The 19349-nt window shown below is 34.6% G+C and overlaps 1 protein-coding gene across 2 annotated transcripts in view; it reads left to right on the plus strand.

Moving 5' to 3' along the window:
- Positions 1-19349, plus strand: part of ASCC3 (activating signal cointegrator 1 complex subunit 3) — a 247440-nt gene that overhangs the window by 77076 nt on the left and 151015 nt on the right. For both annotated transcript variants that reach the window (XM_015858848.2, XM_015858850.2), the window contains exon 11: positions 7403-7567. In XM_015858848.2, the coding sequence (XP_015714334.1) occupies positions 7403-7567 (165 nt within the window). The remainder of the gene's footprint in view (positions 1-7402; positions 7568-19349) is intronic.

Here is a 19349-nt window from a genome sequence, read left to right on the forward strand (position 1 = left end):
TCAGATTTGTACTGACACTAAAAAGATGGTTTTTGTCCTAGAAAAAATGTAAGTGGCAGGTGCTCTCATCAGATTATTTCTCAGTAACAACTACTGTGATCCTAATGTGTATTGTTTTCCATAGTCTCTCTCTAGTTTAATTTAACAACTTGATGTGTAAAGTTTTATACTCTTTCATTGACAGTGTAGAAAACTAAAATGCCTTCACAACAACAGAAAGGAATTCCTCTGACTTGTCACCCTCAGTGCTTGGATTGAATTTAATTCCATTCTGTTTTGAATCTATCAAAGTCCATTTTACTGAAAAGTTGTGATACAACTTACAAATGAATATTGCAGTCACATCTGAGAGTGAGCAGGAAGTATGTTTCAGATCTTTTAAACTTGGGTGTGTGTCTTTTACTCTTTTTGTAATTAACTGTAATAAAAATAAAATATTAATGAAAAAAAAATCAGCAGTACATGTGAGGTATGATAAGTATCTTGCTGTGATAAGCAGGTGTCCAGATGCATAGTTAAACCATTCATTCCCTTTTCATTACATGGGCACAACTGGCTCTTTAAAGAATCAAACTCATTTGTAATTGTATGAGTTCCCAGGATTAAGGTATAAAATAAAACAAGCTAAACAAGGTTGTGCTTCTTCAGTGAGAAATTTGTTTGCTGTTCTATGTGACTGTTTAAAATCCTCACTGTTCCATTGTTGATTTCTAGAATTAGTGTTGATTGCAGATGTTAGCTTTGATTGCTTGCTAATTGCTGATATAATGCGTCAGTGTAACTCACCTTTGTGAATCTTTCTAACATGAAAAGCTCAGTCTTCTCTGTAGTTATCTCTTGTAACTGTAGTCTTACTACTGAATGTTTTTAAGATGCTCTTTTTAGATAAAGTAATAGCAATACAGTGCTCCAGTGGCGCAGTGGTTGGAATGCCGCTTTGCAACACCGGGGCCCAGGTTTGAATTCCCTGTGGCGCAAGTGGTAGAAGTGCCGCTCTGCTACACAGGAGGCTTGAATCCCGAGGGTTGAACCCAATGATCTCTAAGGTCCCTTCCAACTCGCACGAGACTATGATACTATGATACTATGATATGATAAATTTAGAGCATGTTAAGTTTTGATATCACAGTATCATAGTCACAGTATCACAGTCTTGTGCGGGTTGGAAGGGACCTTAGAGATCATCGGGTCCAACCCCCGGGATTCGAGCCTCTGTGTAGCAGAGCAGCACTTCTACCACTTGCGCCACAGGGGGGATTCATATAACACCATCTATTCACACTGCCCATCTGTGTATCTTTGTTGTGTAAGGAACCTGCTTTAGTGGAGACAGTTCTGTTTTAACTGCGTAAAATGCAGCATCAGGTGGTTGTCAGTGAGTAATGAAAAGCAATTTATATTCATTGTTTATTATTTCCTTCTTTTCTACCTCAATCTTATTTTGAATTGTTGCCCTCTGTTTCAGTTTCTATATGTTTATTCTGCTCTCTGCCCAACCTCTTCCTTTCATGAGGATTTGTGAAATGCTTGAATAAATCATGTAATGTGAGAGTGCAATAAAAAGTAGGATAAAAGCAGAATTATGAAAATGACTTACAGGATGCAGTCCTTTTTGACAGTTTTGCCTCAGAGTGCCAGTATTGTAGTGTCCCTTATGGAGTCTGATATCAGATATCTAATATTAAAATGTGAAAAGCTCCAAAGCATCACTGAAGGGAAATATTTCCAGTGTATACAAAGCCCTAGCATAGCAGTTTTCAAGAGAGAGTTGCAGATTATAATGCATTCCAGTGTGAGGCTGGTCTGAGTGGATGCATATAGGTCTATGTGGTTTTCTGCATCTCTGTGTATGACTGAAGCTCTTGCAGTGAACATTCTCTTATGGCCAAGAAAAAGCACCCAGTTAGTAGTGAGACCATAAATAGAGTAAACTGTATAGTATAGCTATGCCCCTTGGCCAAAATGCTGTCAGAAGATGAGGAATCCTGGATGTGACTGAGGGGATCATGCTGTAGAATCAGCCACATAATCTTTTTATGTGCAGTAAGGGGAAATTACAGATGTATACAAAGGAGTGAGAGAAGAGAGAAAGCCAATAGTGAATTAAAAATGTTGAGGAAGCTGAATTAACTGAAATCTACAAAAGTAGGTTTTTGGGAGAGTTTCTTTGAATAGTGACAAAAACAAACAAACAAACAAAAAAAAAACCAGCAGTAACTAGACCAGAATGTTTATTGCTATCCATCTATGGTGAATCGTTGTGGTGGAGACAAACTTACTACAGACACTAATGCAGAAAGGTAATGGTTCCCTACTTTTAGATCCTTAGATGTTTTAGTTTTTGCTGAGCAGTGCTGTGGAGAGCCAAGAATATTTCAGTTTCTCAGCTTTAATACTGTCCCACCAGTAAGGGGCGCTGAGGGAGCACAAGGAGCTGGGTGGAGGTAGAGCCAGGACAGCTGACCTAACCTCGCCATAGGGATACCTCATACCATGTGACATCAGGCAAAAAAATAACAGCCTTGAAAACCTGTGGGGAGTTGGCTGGGTTGGCACTGCTTGGGGGCTGGCTGGGCATTGCTCTGTGAGTAGTGATTATTCACTTGAGCATCACTTGTTTTGTAAAATTTTATACATCTATATCATATTAGAAATATGACAATTATATAAATATATAAAATAATGATTGATTAATATTATATATATATAATCATTACTTTTTAAAAAATTTTTGTTGTAGTCAATAGTTTTTCTCTCAGCCTACCTAGTATTTTTCTTCAACTGTATAAACAAATGGAAGAGGCTTCAAAATTGTTCATCTTCCCAACAACATCCAGACACTTCTGAGAAATTTTCTGCATTCTTGTATTTGGAATGATGCTTTGTCATTTTTTGTCATTTCAATAATAAAATCTGTTTAATCTTCAAGATATTAAATAATTTCTAGTCATTCCTAATTACCACTTCTGAAATACATAACGTGCATTGTTCAATGAAGATTATATCTTTCAGTGATCTCCAGGCTGCATTTTAGCTGTTTTCAGTCACTTTAACCCTGCTTAGTTTTGGCTGTTGTATCATAAGTCAGATATTTTTAGTCTGTCAAAAAAAAAACCACAACTGAACAACTCCAGCATCACTGGTCACTGTGCAGGCGCACTGGAGGTAGCCATTGTAATACAGATGCTCACATAACTGCAGGCATCAGGTGATTTTTAAGATAAGGTTTGGTTTTATTCTTCCTTTCCTGAAGAAATACTATGGTTAATTAATAGAGAGTGGTGCAAAAGTTACAAGGAAACACTAAGTAGCAGTTAATATCAATGTTGGGTGTTTGATGTTCCTTGTAAAAATTCTCCAAAGGATGTTTTCCCACCTTTTAGGAAAACTTCTATGTGCAGTTGCAAACCAGCTTGCCTTCTCTAACAGTTCTTTTCTGTTGTTTGTATGATTCTACTAAAAAATAAAAATAAAAAAATTAAACATTTTAGAATACCATGATTCATATGAAATGCTTCATTATAAAGGTTGTTACTCATAACTCATTTTTGAACACAGTTGCAGAAAAATTAAAACATAGAAGTCAGTACTAATCTGAAGATGAGTCAAGCGTTTGGGAGGTAGAACAGCTATTGTGTTTGCTCATATGCAGTTGTATGTGATTATCTGAAAAGATCTTTTGGTCTTTTTTTGGTCAATTTAGGCTAGTTCTCTGGGGTTAACTTACTGGGTAATTCTGTCGTCTGTAAGATTGTCAGTTCTTTCTTTGTACTTAAAATCCAATGGTTGTTGCTGATCTGGTATTTCTACAAAAGCCTTTATACACAGTCATTTTGTAAAAGTTGTTTTTATTGAGCAACCTGCTGAATGGAGCTGATTATGATTAACTGTTGTTGTTAATCTTCTGTTCCTGCTGTTTGTGGGAAGGTTTCATTTTTATCTTCAGGAATGCTCATTAAACCTCTGCTTTAAGAAATGTAAAAGCCCACTGCAAAAAGAAATTGCGAAAATTTTGCCCCGTAGCATGATTACTCATATAAGTATGTGAACTTATATAAACCTATTGTCAGTCCTGAAATATATTTACTAGATCTGATAATGAAAAATAAATAAATAAAATTAAAGAAGTTATAATTTGACATGAAGTTTTTTGTGGCTTTATTTTTTTTTTTTTTTTTTTTTTTGAAAATGTGTAAACTGGTTTCTGTTTCCTATCATTCCTATTGATGCTCCACCTTTTATCCTTGTTCACCAGTTCTTTGTGCATCAACTGTTTTTGGCATGGAAGTTACAAAAGATCAGACAAGTGGTGGATGTACTTGGAAGATGAAGTTGCTAATAAAGTAGAACGGTTCTTGAAAATGAACTTAATGGACTTTATAGTAACCCGTGACAGAAATTGTAGCTAAATATTCTATGCTTATATATTCACATATGGATTGAGTGCAAGGAAGCATGAATCTTAGGCGATTAACACCGTTTACTAGCATCAGAGAAAGTGAGCAGCTTACTCAGGCAGAAATCTGATATCAGCCACATGCAAGACCTTAACTAAAATGAGCTATTCAAAAAAGTAAAACTGAAGGCTGTGTCTGCTATTAGAAATAAAACTCTAAGAAATTAATGGAAGACCATTTCCCCTCTATGAAACCAGAGGACTTTTCAGACTGAAAAAAATCAAAACCAAAAACTCCAAAGCAACAGCAAACCCCAGTATTTTTCAGAATGTTGATCTTCTGAAACTGTGGTATGAAAACATCCTCTTATCTTAGTCTGGCTTCTAAGGGGAATGAAGAGAAACTGGCAAAAGCAACCAGCAAAGTTTCAAAGACTACAGAAAAATGCATTTTTACAATTGCTTTAAACTGCTTGCAAGTTGAATTTATCACTTGTTATTGTCCTCCCTTACTTCATTTTTTAAAGTGAAGTAATCTGTCTTTTTTTGTTTGAGTTGTTACCTGAATATTACATAAAGCAACACGGAGATTCATGAAATCACTTTGAATAGAAAGCATTTTTTGAAACATGTTGTCTTTTTTGATATAAAGTAAATGATTGACAGTCCTCACCTAAAAAGAAAGACCAATTTGACTATTCCATGCTTTTCCTGGTAGAAAAGGTCAATGTGGAGCAGTTACTAATGATAATCAAAGAAACATTACAAAAGGAGATATACAGGTCCAGAGAAAAACTTAAGTTGACAGTAAAAATATTGATAGCTGACTCATTTCTATTTAGCCATACCCTAATACAGAAAAAAAAAAAAAAAACCAAAAACAAATTGAAATGTCTTTGCATGTGTTCCAGCTCATTAAACAAATATGACACTTTTATTTTCCAGCTATTTCAATACCAAAACAGGTGAAGTGGTGAAATAGCACTTTAAATGAACACTCAGTTCTCAGTGTGCTGATAACTGGACTCAAAGTATAATAAAGAATATATTAGAAAGCTATTTCATAGTTTGGTTGCAATTTCTCAGCCCTCATACAGAAACTAGACTCCTTTTGCTGAATCTAAGTTTTGAGTTTATAACACTGTGGTTGAAATACATTATTTCTGAAAATTAATTACAAAAATAAATGCCACCACAGCATTTAAAAGTAATTATGAGAGAGATCATAATGCTGCTTTGTTTATTATTTTAATTGAAAAAATAATCTGTGGCTTTGTTAATGTTTGCTGGTAGTCAACATTTTCTTTTGCTGATACTTTTAATTGGTGCCTTATATTTAAATTCAATTTACAGTTTGAGACTACAAAGCTGATTTGTTTGTTTTTTTTGGAGTATTTTCTTTCTCAACTGTAAATCCTATTTGCAAATTAAATATAAGAAGTAATCTTATTTTCTGGGAAGATATCCTCTGGAGGTCTCTGGTCTTGCTAAATGAGACAGTATATCAAGCATAGCTTTTAATTCAGGTCATTACTTTGCCTATCGTTGCTGCTTTAAAATAAGATCAAAGTAAAAGATTTTTAATGAATATTTAGTCATCACTCAAAAACAGGAAAAATAATTACACCAATTTAAATACATATTTTGATAACATGATTGGCATGAAAAAATAAATGATCTCAACATTGCCAATTTAGCTTGAGCAAATTAGCTAAGTATCTTGCATTTGTAGCATTTCACACCTTAAAGTCTTAATATGCATTGCTAAATGTATTTCCTCACTGTTTGCTAATTAATGTTCTGGAGAAGTACAGCTGTTAATTTTTGTTGTTGACATGGCTCATCTTAAAGTGATAACAGTTGCATCTGTAGTAGTGTTACAATTCAGTTCCTAAATTATGACCACACATTTTACACCTACTGTTTTGTAGGAGTAAAAGAACTTGAAAGATATGTATCTGTTTGTAAAATGCATCTAGTGATATTTTGGAAAAAAAAACAACATAGAAACAGCCCACATGCACATTCTCAGTGTTATGACTTATTCTTTCTTGCATTAAGTTTTAAATACAGCAGAACATATATATATATATATATATATATAGCATTGCAAAGAACATGTCTCAGGAGTGGTTCTTGGTAATTAGTAAAGAGTGATAGATTCTGAAAGTAAAACAATTGGACTGGAACAATGCAGAATGGCACTGCAGGGGAAAAATACTTCTATTTTCTAGGGTTAATGGATAGAGGTACCCTGGGCACCCTGATCTAAGTGGCTCTGTCTGAGCAAGGGGAGATGGACAAAATGGCCTCTACAGGCCCCTCCCCATTTCAACCAATCTGTGGTTCTGTAATTAAGAAATCTATCAAGTTAAGTTTTAAAAAACTTGAAACAGCAGTTCCATTGTTTTCTGATATCTATTAATATTATTCTGATGGTACTTTATTGTTCAGATGAGAGAAAATTATTTTTCTCAGATTTGGACTAGCAGTTTTCATAGATGTCTTATAAGTTGTCATTAACTTTCTGTGTCTCTCTGTCTTCGCCAGGTCTTTGAAGCATTATTCAGAATTACCTAGTGTTTTTGTGGGAAGTTTTAGGTGTTTATGGTTCTCAGATGAAAGTTAGAAATATTTTATCACAGACATCTTTTAGTGGGATTTAGTGCACATTAAATGACTTATGCGATTATGTAAACAGTAGATTCTGGACAGATATTTAATTGCTCTAATATAGAAAGTGTATATTAATGGCATGCATTGACTTGATGTTATTAGATATTTCTATTCACATTTTTACTACGAAGACTACAAGCTTTGTGTCCAGCAAAATATGTCGATGCAGTGAACTATTTCTGCCTCAAACAGGTGAAGTAGGTAAAACTTACTTACAGTAGTTTTGCTAAGCTCTACATTACATTTTCTCAGGCAGATATTTATATACTGATAAAGTTGAATTAGGATTTTTCTTTGCATATGCTTAATTTCTCTTTCTTGCTTTAACAGATGCTTGTGACTACACCAGAAAAATGGGACGTAGTAACAAGAAAAAGTGTTGGTGATGTAGCTCTGTCTCAGCTGGTAAGGCTCTTGATTCTTGATGAAGTTCATCTGTTGCATGAAGACAGAGGACCCGTTCTTGAAAGTATAGTGGCACGGACTTTACGTCAGGTAAGAGGAAAAAAAAAATCTTAAAATGTATTTTATTTTATTCAGAAATATATTTCATTGTGAAAGGAGAAATACTTACACAATGAAATCAAAATGCTTAGGTGGCTTACAATTTATTTCATAGCTACTCTGTACTAAGTATGAAGAAAAATTACTTCTGCCTTCTTTATTACCACAAATCTCAGATTCCTAGGATGCATAATTTATTACAGAGCTATTTCCTTATATTAGTTCATGTGCTATACATGTAACACTTAACTGGTACATTTTTAAACCAATAATAGTCAAGGCAATATTTTAACATAACCAAAATCACAAGTATTTTCTTACCAGCAATGATTCTTTTTATTGGCACATTTCCTGGAAGAAAAATTTTTTGAACCAAGGAATGAAGAAGTTGTTCTCTGCTAGAATACTAAGTCATTTGTATTTGAGTATAAGCAGTCTTTCTTTTTTTCCCCTTGATTTAGCAGTACTTTCTAAATACCAAAATCTGAAATGGCAAAAGGAGAAAAGGATGAATGTGATGGTTGTTTTTTTTCTTAAATCTCATGCAAAAGAAAGATTTACAGCTAGGCAATAAAGATTGTACTCAATAGTTTGACATGCATTTACAAGAAGAATTAAATGTGGAAGTTAGTAATGAATAAAAAGGGTTCGAATGTGAAAAATTCAATTATAGAATGGTTTGAGTAGGAAGGGGCCTTAAAAACTAGTTCCAGTCCTCCTGCCATGGCACACCTTTCACTAGATCCTGTTTCTTAAAGTCCCAAACAGCCTGACACTGAGCACTTCCTGGGATGGAGCATCCACAACTGAATCTGTTCTAGTTGTTCTAATTTAATACCACTTTCCTTTGTCATATCACTACACTTGCTGATAAAGAGTCAGTCTTCACCATTCTTATAGGCTCATGTACAGGGTCTGTTAGCTGGCAATGAGGTCTCCCTGGAAGCTTCTCTTTTCTGAGCTGAAGAACTTAGCTGAGATTTGTCAGTCTCTCTTCATAGGAGAAATGCTTTAGCTCTCTGATATATATGTGGCCCTCCTCAGAACTTGCTCTAGTAGGTCTATGTCTCTTGTGCTGGGAGCTTCCAGGCCTCAATATAGTTTTCCAGGTGGATTTTAATGAAGGTAGATTTGAGACTGGGAATCAACTCATTTGCCTTGCTGGTCAACTCTTTTGATGCTGCCAAGCATACATTTGGCTTTCTGTGAAGCATGCACATGCTACTGACACACATCAAACTTTAGTACCTCCAAATATAGTAAGCAAAGGGTAGGGTGGCATTCTTTTTGGTTTTACCTTAACAATATGTTGTGCAAGATTGCATCAGTACAAAAAAAAAAGTGTAAAAAAATAGAAATGAACACAATTGTTCTTGTTATGGCTATATTTGCAAGCATGCTAAACATTTAAAATCTCTTGGCTTTCAAGACGCTTTTTTTCTTGTAAGGTTACACTAACCTTGTTAAGTTCCTAAAATAGGATTCCTTACATGCTTTCTGAATCATCTGATGCTGGTTCCAGTGAGAACTGAATAAAATTTATGTTTGCTCTGATCCTACACAGTAAGTCTAAAGTTCTTTTATAAATATCAACGTAAGTGATAATTCCTTAGAAGAAGCCAAAAAATGAAAGAAGTTATTTATGGAGTGTGGGGTTCTGTGGAGTTTATACTACCTCAAGGGCACAGAAGCATGACCTGTTTGATATTGCATTTTCTTTCTTAAATGGATTTGATTACCTTGTTTTCCTTAGGCATCTTTAAAGTTAAGCATCTCAGTTTTTAGCAGCGACCGTGACGGTCACTGTCTTCATGTCAGATTGCAAGACACATTTCATTTTTTTAATGTGAAGTTTTATGAAAGTTGTGAGGTAGGTTTCGGCTGTCTGAAATAGATGTCTAGAGCCATTTTATCAGCCCCAGGTTATCCAGCTTGGCCTTATGCTTCTGCTTCATTTGGACACAAATCTCCCATAGATCCTTTGCTTTTGTGCCTGTAAAGCCCATGTAGATGTCTTAAGGAATATTAAATGATCTGAGGCAATTATGAATACTGAATCCTGCCCCTAGAGCATTTATTGTAATAAAGCAGTATCTTGCTTCAACACTCGTTTAAAAAATAGCTCTTTAGAGGACTTTAATATTCTAGGTTTTCAAGGTTTGTTTTACCTTCTAAGTTGGCATTTAATTCACTTGGAATTGAAGTTACTCATTTGTAACTCTTCCTTAAGTGAAGCAGATGGGAAGAAAAACAAAGAAGAAATCTTGAAATTCACCACCTTTATGAATTGCTTATTTATTTTAAGTTGATAAGAAAATCAATGATGGAGGTCACTATGGATCACTACAAGAAGAGAGTAGAGAGAATGCAGTTGAAGAGTAGGAAAGTATACTGTAAAAGATACACTAAAGAAAAGCAGTTAAACAGAAAACAAAACAAACAAATAACAACAATGAAAAAAAAATTGTAGGAATATTAAAAACTATGCTGCAAGAAACAATTCTGGACAGACTGAATATCTGGGCTGACATCAGTGGGATGAAGGCTTGGAGCGGAGTGGCTGGAAGACTGTGTGGAAGAAACAGCCCAGGGAGTATTGGTTGGCATTTGACTGATCATGAACCAGCATGTGGCCAAGAAGGCCAGCAGCATCCTGGCTTGTATGAAGTAGTATTGCCAGCAGGAGCAAGGAAGTTGTCATTCCTGAGTATCATTCTGTACTCAGCCCTGGTGAGGCTGCACCTTGGGTACTGAATTCAAATTTTGGGCCCTCAGTATAAGAAAGAGATTGAGGCCCTGGAGGGTGTCCAGAGAAGTGCAGTCAGGTGTTTGGAGTACCAGCCTTGGGAGCAGCTGAGGGAACTGGGATTGTTTAGTCTGGAGGAAGCTCAGTGGACACCTTATCGCTCTCCACAACTACCTGAAAGTAGATTGTGGTGAGGTGGAGGTCATCCTCTCCTCCCACATAACTAGCAATAGAATGAGAGGGAATGGCCTCAGGTTGTGTCAGGAGAGGCTAAGGTTGGATATTAGGAAAAATTTCTTCTCTGGAAGAGTGGTCAGGTACTGGAATGAGCTATCCAGGGATGTAGTTGATTTGCCATCCACTGAGATGTTCAAGAAACATTTAGATGTTATACAGAGGGACAGCTTAGTGGGAAAATATTGGTGGTAGGTTTGACTATCTAGTCTTTTCCAACCTTGGTGATTCTGTGATAAGAATAAGGAGGTAAGTTTTGAAATAATACTACATCAATGTGAAATATCCTTAAATCAATTACACCACTGCAGTTATTGCTGAGATCAATTACCTGATTTGTATACTAGTCTAAGGCACGAGAGCCATTGACTTTTTCTTTCTAATTTATGGTAGAGGGGTTCAGAAAGTGATTAAACAAGTTGTTCAAAGAAAAGTCCATTACAGATTACTAGTCACTAAATCAGACTTGGGCTGAGGGCTATGCTGACAGATGTCATTGACATTTTCCTTGTTTCTGTACTCATAATAGAACAACTTCTTTTGGCCACTGTGGGAGACAGCATAGTATAGTTGGATTTTTTTATTTGATCTGGAATAGTCACTCTCTTGTATAACTTCTAGCCCAGAACAGTGATAAATTACTTTCAGTACTGCTTGTGTTTTTTAATAAATCAAATAGCAATTCTAATATAGGTATATTATAGTTTCACCCGGATCATACTTCTCTAGCTTATGTATTAGACAATGATATGATTCCTAGGCATGTCAAGATCTCTGTAACATATACAGCTTTCTGTGTTTTCCAGGCTTGTTATCATATCTTGCAAGAAAGGAAAATATCTCTTTTATATATATATATGACATATTTGAAGGTTGTTTTGCTTAGATTGTGGGAAATAGGAAAACAGACAGTGGATTTTTTTATTTTTGATCATTATAAGAATTGGGCCTGATGTAGATCTCTGGTGTCGCTGTGCTGGAAAAGGATGTTTTGAAATCTGTATTCATGTGTTATACAAATACAGCCATGCCAATACGTTCTGAAATCAGAAACATCCTGATGCAGTAAAAGGTCTGTCCTAATTTGCACCTCAACATTTTTAAATTATAACTGTAGTTTTCTCCAGATGGACACTGTCACACCATTTCCTGTGGGAGTTTAGCATGTTCATTTTAACTTACAGCATTTTTTTTAATCAGCTTTTTTAATAACTTGGAAGGACAAATATATATCGGAATTGCTGGCAGTCTTAATCCTAGTGGAGTGAACGGTGTATTCATGCATGTTTGTACTTTTCAAATTTTTGAGAATGTTTTTGTAAGTGATTTAAATTGACTTTGCTAAACATTTTGGTTGGAAAATTGCTCTGAGCTCTGTTACATATTGCAGGTGTAACATCAAACAACTTCTTTGAACCCAATTTATAGCTTTGATGTTAAAAGTTTTGGTCTAGAGAATGAAACAGATGTAAAACTGAAATGCTTAAACTTTTTAATCAAAATTTCCACAGTTCTGTAATATCTACTAAGCTTATTAGTTTGAAAGAAGAAATGAACTACATGCTACGGAATTCTTTTGTTGTAATTATTCAGAGAGGTGGATGACTTCTTTGCTTCTTATGAGGAAAGAAAGCATTCTTGAATATGTGAGTTTCGGTACCTTCTCTTAACTCTGTGAATAAATGGGGAAAAAACAAAACCTCTGGAAAAACATTTCTCAGATTCTAGGAAAACAGGGCTACTCTTAGATACACAAGTACTGCCCTCACAATCTTATATTTATGTTTCAAGTAATTTATATTTTGTATTGTATCAACCAAATTGCTAGACATGTACTAGGTGTGTAGCTGTGTTCCTGGCAACTCTTCCTATACTATCTTATTCTGGATTAGGGGTGCCACACTAACATGGCAACATGTCATCTGTACTTCCTTTAAACAAATTATTTCCCTTTGTTACTTTCTTTGAATGCCTGTTGTGATACAGTAAAAGTAATAATGTATATTTCAAGATGACTTAATAAATAAGGAAAGTAACAATTAATCTTTCCTTTTACCTACTTAATTTCCATTTTACTTTCTTCTTGTAGAATTATAAATCAGAATCTGAAGGAGGTTCTGAAAACTAGACAGCATTTTCAGTCTTTTACATCAGCGTACCCAGATTCATTGTAATTAAGTTTTTGAATAAGAAAAAAGCATGTATTTTTAATTGAAAAACTCTAGTGCATATTTAACTAAACACAAAGGTAAGCAAACCTCACAATTGTACCACTTCATGAATCTGCTTCCACATTTATTAGTGAAATTATCCTACTTATTTATGCTTAGATGTCTGCAAATTTATCTTCTACGCTTTCACAATTTAAAACGCGATTGTCATTTGGGACAGTCAGAATAGGAAACGTTTATTATTTTAATCTTGTTCCAAGTATTGCTAAGGTCATATATTTTACTTTGGGATTTAATGATTTGCTTTTTTATTGCAAATTGCCAGTTTTTTTAGGTGTATCAACCTAGTCTTTCTTGTTACAGTCAGCTCTTCCAGGTGATACAAAAACTTTCACCTTTATAAAATATAAATATTAAAGAGAACAGCAGTATTTTTCTGGATTATGAACTAAATCCTACCAGCAATTCATATTCATTCTATAGATAAAAGAGTAGTTGAAATAAAAAATGAAAAGGTTTCATAAACCCTTCTCCTAATCCCACCCATGCTTTGTGTCCATAGAGAGCAGTTTGCAACTGTGACCTACTGTCTGCCTTCCTACTTTCTCCATTCCCAATCATCACTGTCTTCTTCTTCATCCCCTTTTCATTCTAGGGTCATACTTCTGAGCTTTTTTTCCTTAATGACACCATAGTTAAGAAAATTCTCCTTGCTCTGGATGCATTTTCCCTATGGTTAGTTCCTTATTATCTCCTCTTCCTCTTTTGTTCCTTCTGTGTGCTAAATAAGTTTACATTTTAATTTTTTTTTAATTATCTTTCTTTCGTATGTCACTGTTTTTAAAACATGTCAAACAAATTCGGTATAGAACTTTCTTTAGTTTTGTTTGTGGCACGTAAAGAAGTGGAGCATCTCCCTCCTGCTTGTTCGTTAAGTTGTCAGACAAATTCTTTAATAGTAGCTGCAGGATTCACTTGTTGCTATAAAAATGTTTCCTGAGGATACTTTCTCATTTTACAGCTCTGTCCTCCTCTAGTATGAGATAAATTAAGAGAAATTTAATTTGAATGAGACCAACAATGCAGATTTATCTATTTGGCTGACTCATATATCAGTTATATTAATTCTTCCAATTAATCACCTCCTTTTCTCATCACAGGTTCACTTTTTATTTTCTGCATATCATTGATAAAATTATTGAATGAAGTTGGGCTTAGAATGCATTTAGAGACATCCCTTTTTAATTTCTATCTTTCAGTGATAAATTCCTTGTAAAAAGCTGTCAGTTCATCAGCTTGTGATAAAATTAATGGATGTTTTGTTGCCATTGCATAATGTAATTTTTAAACAGAATGTAATACAAAGAAAATCTAATGCTTTACATAATTCTAGATCTATCTTATTCTCTTTTCTGACAACCTTTTAACTGTGTAAAAATGTCTTGTTTTTAAAAGCAATGTATTTTTTTATAAACAAAACCTTATCTCCACTTGCTTGGGAATTGCCATTGGATATTTGAATTAATCTTCAGAAGCTTTTCTGTACATTTGATGGACGTGGTCAGACAGTCATTTTTCATGTCTTTTTCTGTTATTTTTATTTGCACATTTTTCCATTTTTCTGGTATATCCTTTGGTTTTAAAAGGTAATCATGAGTGTCATATGTTCAGTGCTCCTTGGTAACACAGTAAAGGAGTTTAACTGATTCGTAGAAGAGTTCATATTTCTTTTTTGTTTTTCAGTTTTGGAAAAATAACAGTAATCATGATATGAAAAGCATTTTACCATTCAGGAAAAACTGACATGGCACTGTGCAGGGCATAGAAATCTCTTAATAGGTATATTCAAAATGCAGTTTCTTCAGGCAAAGTACTTAATATTTAGCAAAGGTAAAATAATATGGCTTCTAATAGTGCTTTCTGCATGGTTACATTTTTTTGGTACCTCTTTTAAACACATTCTAAATGGAGGACTGAGATCACAGTATTTTCAGGGTTCACTGGAAGCAGAGTAAAACTCATTTATCAAATTACTTAACTAGATGGTTGCCTAGTAACAAATGCATTCTGTAGAGTGTTTGAGTTGTCAATAACATCCTACCTAGAATCTTCAAAGCAGTATTAGTAGTTGGTTCTTTACTATGTACTTTTGATTTTGCAATTTGAATATTTTTATGTTACTGGCTTTCCTGTTTTTGTTCCTACAACTGGGAAATTATTACCTATATGTATTGATTAACAACTTCTTAATACTTTCATTTAAGAGTAAGCAACATATCAGAAAAAAAGTAAACACTGGTTAACCACTCCAAAAAAAAGTAAAAATCCCTCTTTGTTATTTTTCAATACCTTTAAATTTTTATTTTAAATTTCCCATGAAAATTCCTTTTTTTTTTTTTTCCTTCCTCCCACCTTCCTTCTCCTTTTATTTATTTATTTATTTGAATAATATGAAAATCATACCTGTATGCTATGTACAGGGTGATATCTAAGAAACAGTTAATGTGTGTGCCCATATACAGTATTTGATTCTTATCAGTGTCAGTCAGGGAACTTAGCAACCTAAGTTATGAATTAGTCTTCATGTTACTCCTATTAGTTCGCTCTTTAATTTTCACCCATTAGCCTTATTCACTCTTCATCTCTAGGCAGAGCTCAATACATTCCAGTTGCTCTCTCATTTAAAGAGAATCTCAACCACCTCACCGTACTGGCCTGTCTTTTCTGAAAAGTATATAGCCATCCACGGCAGTGTTCCAGTCATGTGAGCCATCTCACTGTGTCTCTTTTATTGCATTGAGTTCATGGCCCTACCACTGCATACAGAGCTCTAATTCTTCTGTTTTATTCCTCATGCTGCATACATTGGTATACAAAAACTTGAGGGGGAAAAAAAGAGGAACAGAGGATTCAGGGTTCCTTAGAGGGATGTGAGAGGATTCTCCATAGCTATACATGCTCTTGAGGGTGTACGGGCTGACTGCTGGGAGCGTATTGAAGTGATTCTGAGTTATCTGAATATAAGATTAATTTCTAGCCAATGGTCATTTCTGCAAAGATTAGAATATGTAAACTTGTCTGCTTCACTTAGTTCTTTGCTTGAGTTGAACAATCAGGGATGTGCTTTCCAGCCTGATTGTAATTCATTCTGTGAATGTGAAATTTTAATACGTGGAAATGGGAAGACTGCCAAGATCATAAAGTTCGAGAAAAATTTTAGAAGTCAGATAAGAGTATCTACGTGCATACTCTGTAGGCTCTCAGGTGGTGGCTGTAATGTAATGAGACGATGTGCAAATCTTAAAACCTATTAGGAGGAAAATGATCCTGCTGTGATCAATTTACAATCCAGCGAGGCTCTTCCCATATCTCATCCTTTATCACTTACAGTGTAAATTCAGATAATGTTAGAGTGTGGAAATGAGTACTGGGTAGCTATCTTCTGTTTATTTTTTCTCTATACATGGAATTTCATGGTGCGATAACAGCATGTTATGAACATGAATGGTGAACATGCTGTCAGTTCTCCACATGCTGCAGTGAATGCTTCTCAATTAGATATACTAATAAAATATGTCAATTAAATGTACTTCTGGCCATTTTTGTTTCTTATTTTCAGTGTAATATCAAATCAGTGAAATATAGTAAAGCTTTCAAATAATATGATGTACAAACACTGTGACAGTTCAGTTTTCCAGAGAAAGCCATGTAAATTTTAATTGGTGCTTGCATATTTTTTCTAAGATAATTAAGCACATATGTTGACTAAAACATTTGAGACTGTTTGCCAGTTTTGAAGAATATACGTTTAGTTGAATATCATCAATAAGCGATAGGGAATGTATACAAAAAAAAAACTTTGTCATCCCAAATGTGTTCTCAGTAACTTTTACTCCAGTTTCAGGAAAATACTTTCTTGTTTATTAAGCATGATCTTTAACTGGGGCTTCTAGAACCAACTAATGAGGGATTCAGTGCATTAAAAATACTAATGTTTATAATGTGATATGATTACAAAATGCCCTCTTGCAATTTGTAAATGCAAAAGATTTTAACACTTGGTCTGACAGGAGAAATCTGAAGAATAGTTGCTCTGTAGGCACAGAGCTCTGGGTTCTAAAAATCTCCTAAAATTCTAAAAGACATTATGAAGAATAAAATTTCTGTAGTGCTTGGCTAGATAAATATCATAAAAGTAATTATTCAGAGCACTCCGTTATACACTTGTTTTTAACAAAGCCTCTGCATCTCTTTACAGTCTTAACAATACTGCTTCAACATGGAAGTCATGTAAAAGTAGTTGAGGGTGGGGATTTCACATACAACTTTGACATTAGTAAGTCAAGTTTTATAGAATTACTATTTTTAAAGGCTTACAAGTCAAGCAGACAATTCTGAGACTGAAAACTCTGATATCTTATGTAATATCACTACTTTAGAGAGCCAGTCTCACTTTGTTTCAGGTAAATTTGGCAGAGATTGTCTTTAATGTAGTAGCTACTATTGATCTACTGACCTCCTTTATTAATGAAAGACACAAACTTGCCTAATCTTGAGAAAAGCTTACAAGCCTAACCAAAACCTGTGGAAAAAAATAACTGCTGTTATCAGACTTCTGCTTTGCTTTACAATGTGTTATGTGGTTATGTGCTTTTGGAAATTGAAAGGTCAATGTTCTTCAGTGAGAGTGCTGAAAAAAGCACCACATTTAATTTTGAGTGAAATTAGCTTATTGATAGTCTTTATATTAATGTTTTGTTAGTTTTCCTACTTAAATACAGTAAGATGCTTTATTACCCATTTTCTTTATCATTCTGAATTTTGTAGCTTAACTTACAAATAGAAAAAATAATTTGCAAAATTTAAACTTACTGGAAAAGGCAAGCATGCATTATATACATTGACACAAATATATGTGCTGGTACAGTATAAAGTATATTTATTTACAATTGAATTGTACATATTAGTAACCTTAATTTGCTCTTGCATGTGTTACTTATCTGCTACAGTTTTCAGGAGCGGTTAGAATTCAGGGTTTTCATCAGCTCCCTGACCCCACAGTGCCATCTGCCACATCAAGGAAGTTAAATAGTTTCTGTTTACACATTTTTGAAAGGGAGAAGTCTTAGTAAGCCATAACTGTTCTATGGATGTTGTTTACATTTTGAAAGGCAACTCTGAATAGTTAATTGCAGTAAAAGAAATCATAATTTCATGGTTATTATGCAGAATTCTTGTTAATTGTTTAAAAAATGGAAATGATTTCCTGACTTCTGATTTAACTGAGCATATTTTTCAGGCTCTTATGAGATTTCAAATATATTACATTTATCAAAATCAAATAACGTGCTGTGGATCGAAGCTCAGTTACATGTTCAGATTAAGGTATTTGATTGTCAGTTGGCAGTGAATGAAGTATAGGATAATTAAATGTATCAGCAAGTGGTTACTATTTTTACAGATTCAAGCTAAAAAAAAAATGCATTAAGAAAACTAAATATTTGCATGAGGTGTCCATGTCCATACACTGTCAAGAGTTTGAGATGCTGGACTCTTCTGTGCAGGGGCTGGGGCTGCCTCATGCCAGACAAAGCCAATTACAGAGGATACCAACAGCTGCACTGCAGGGCATGTCTGTCCACATCAGCTGAGATGGCAACACCTCAGGGAAAGACGTTTAAAAAAGGAATAGAATAAATGTTGCTAGCTGTAAGTGAAATACTGAAGTGTGAGAAGCCACCTTGTGGGAGTGCACACACACACACCACCCCAAAACTGTGTAACTGGTAGACTGATTGTAGTACTTAAATTGTCATGTAATCCAACTGTACAAAGATGCATAGGAAATTTTATTTCTTGAAATGCTACTTTATGAACTTGCTTATCTACCCTCTTGAACTTGGCTTCTCATCTGTCCCGGCTATTGGAATTTGAATCTACAACTATGACTTGTTGTACATGAGCTTTCTTTTGCAAATCTACTCTTTTATGTAAGTACGGAAGGGCTGGTCAGTCATCAGATATTCTGTGTTTAGTTGGTTGTATCTGCAGTCTGAGCATTCCAGTTTTTGCTACGTGATCTGTCCATTTTCGGGCGGCTTGCTGGCTTGCTTTACATCTGTAGGCTCAGAGGGGTGGGAAATAGGTGATTTCTTTGGGGATTTGGTTTATGATTTTGGTGCGCTTACTGTTTCCAAAGTCTGTATTACTGTATGGTGCATTTATTTTCCTTAAGAATGACCTTCATATACTTAATAATGATCTTTATTGAAAAATTCTAATTGTTCCATTTTAAAGAATGTCCACAAGACTGTCTTTGAGCATTTTTAAAATTCAAAACTGGTATGTAAGTAAAAGCTAAAGGTGTTTTGAAAAGAGCTTAACCGGGTAGAAGATACCAACCTTGCTCATCTGCATCTGAGACAAGTTGAGAACCGTGTTTGTGGCATCTATTATACTACGTAAAAGTCTTTTGGTAAAAATTAATGTGAACTTTGATTCTAAATAATTATGCTTGTAGGTAAACTGTGAGTCAGCCTACACATCTTTTAATATTCTAGAAGAAAGTGTGAAAATTCCTGCTTGGTTTCCTCAGTCAAATCTTTTGGTTGTTTTCATTTGT

The sequence above is a fragment of the Coturnix japonica genome, chromosome 3 (genome assembly GCF_054131305.1).
Source record: "Coturnix japonica strain WE chromosome 3, WE-NBRP24, whole genome shotgun sequence".
Lineage (NCBI taxonomy): Eukaryota > Metazoa > Chordata > Aves > Galliformes > Phasianidae > Coturnix > Coturnix japonica.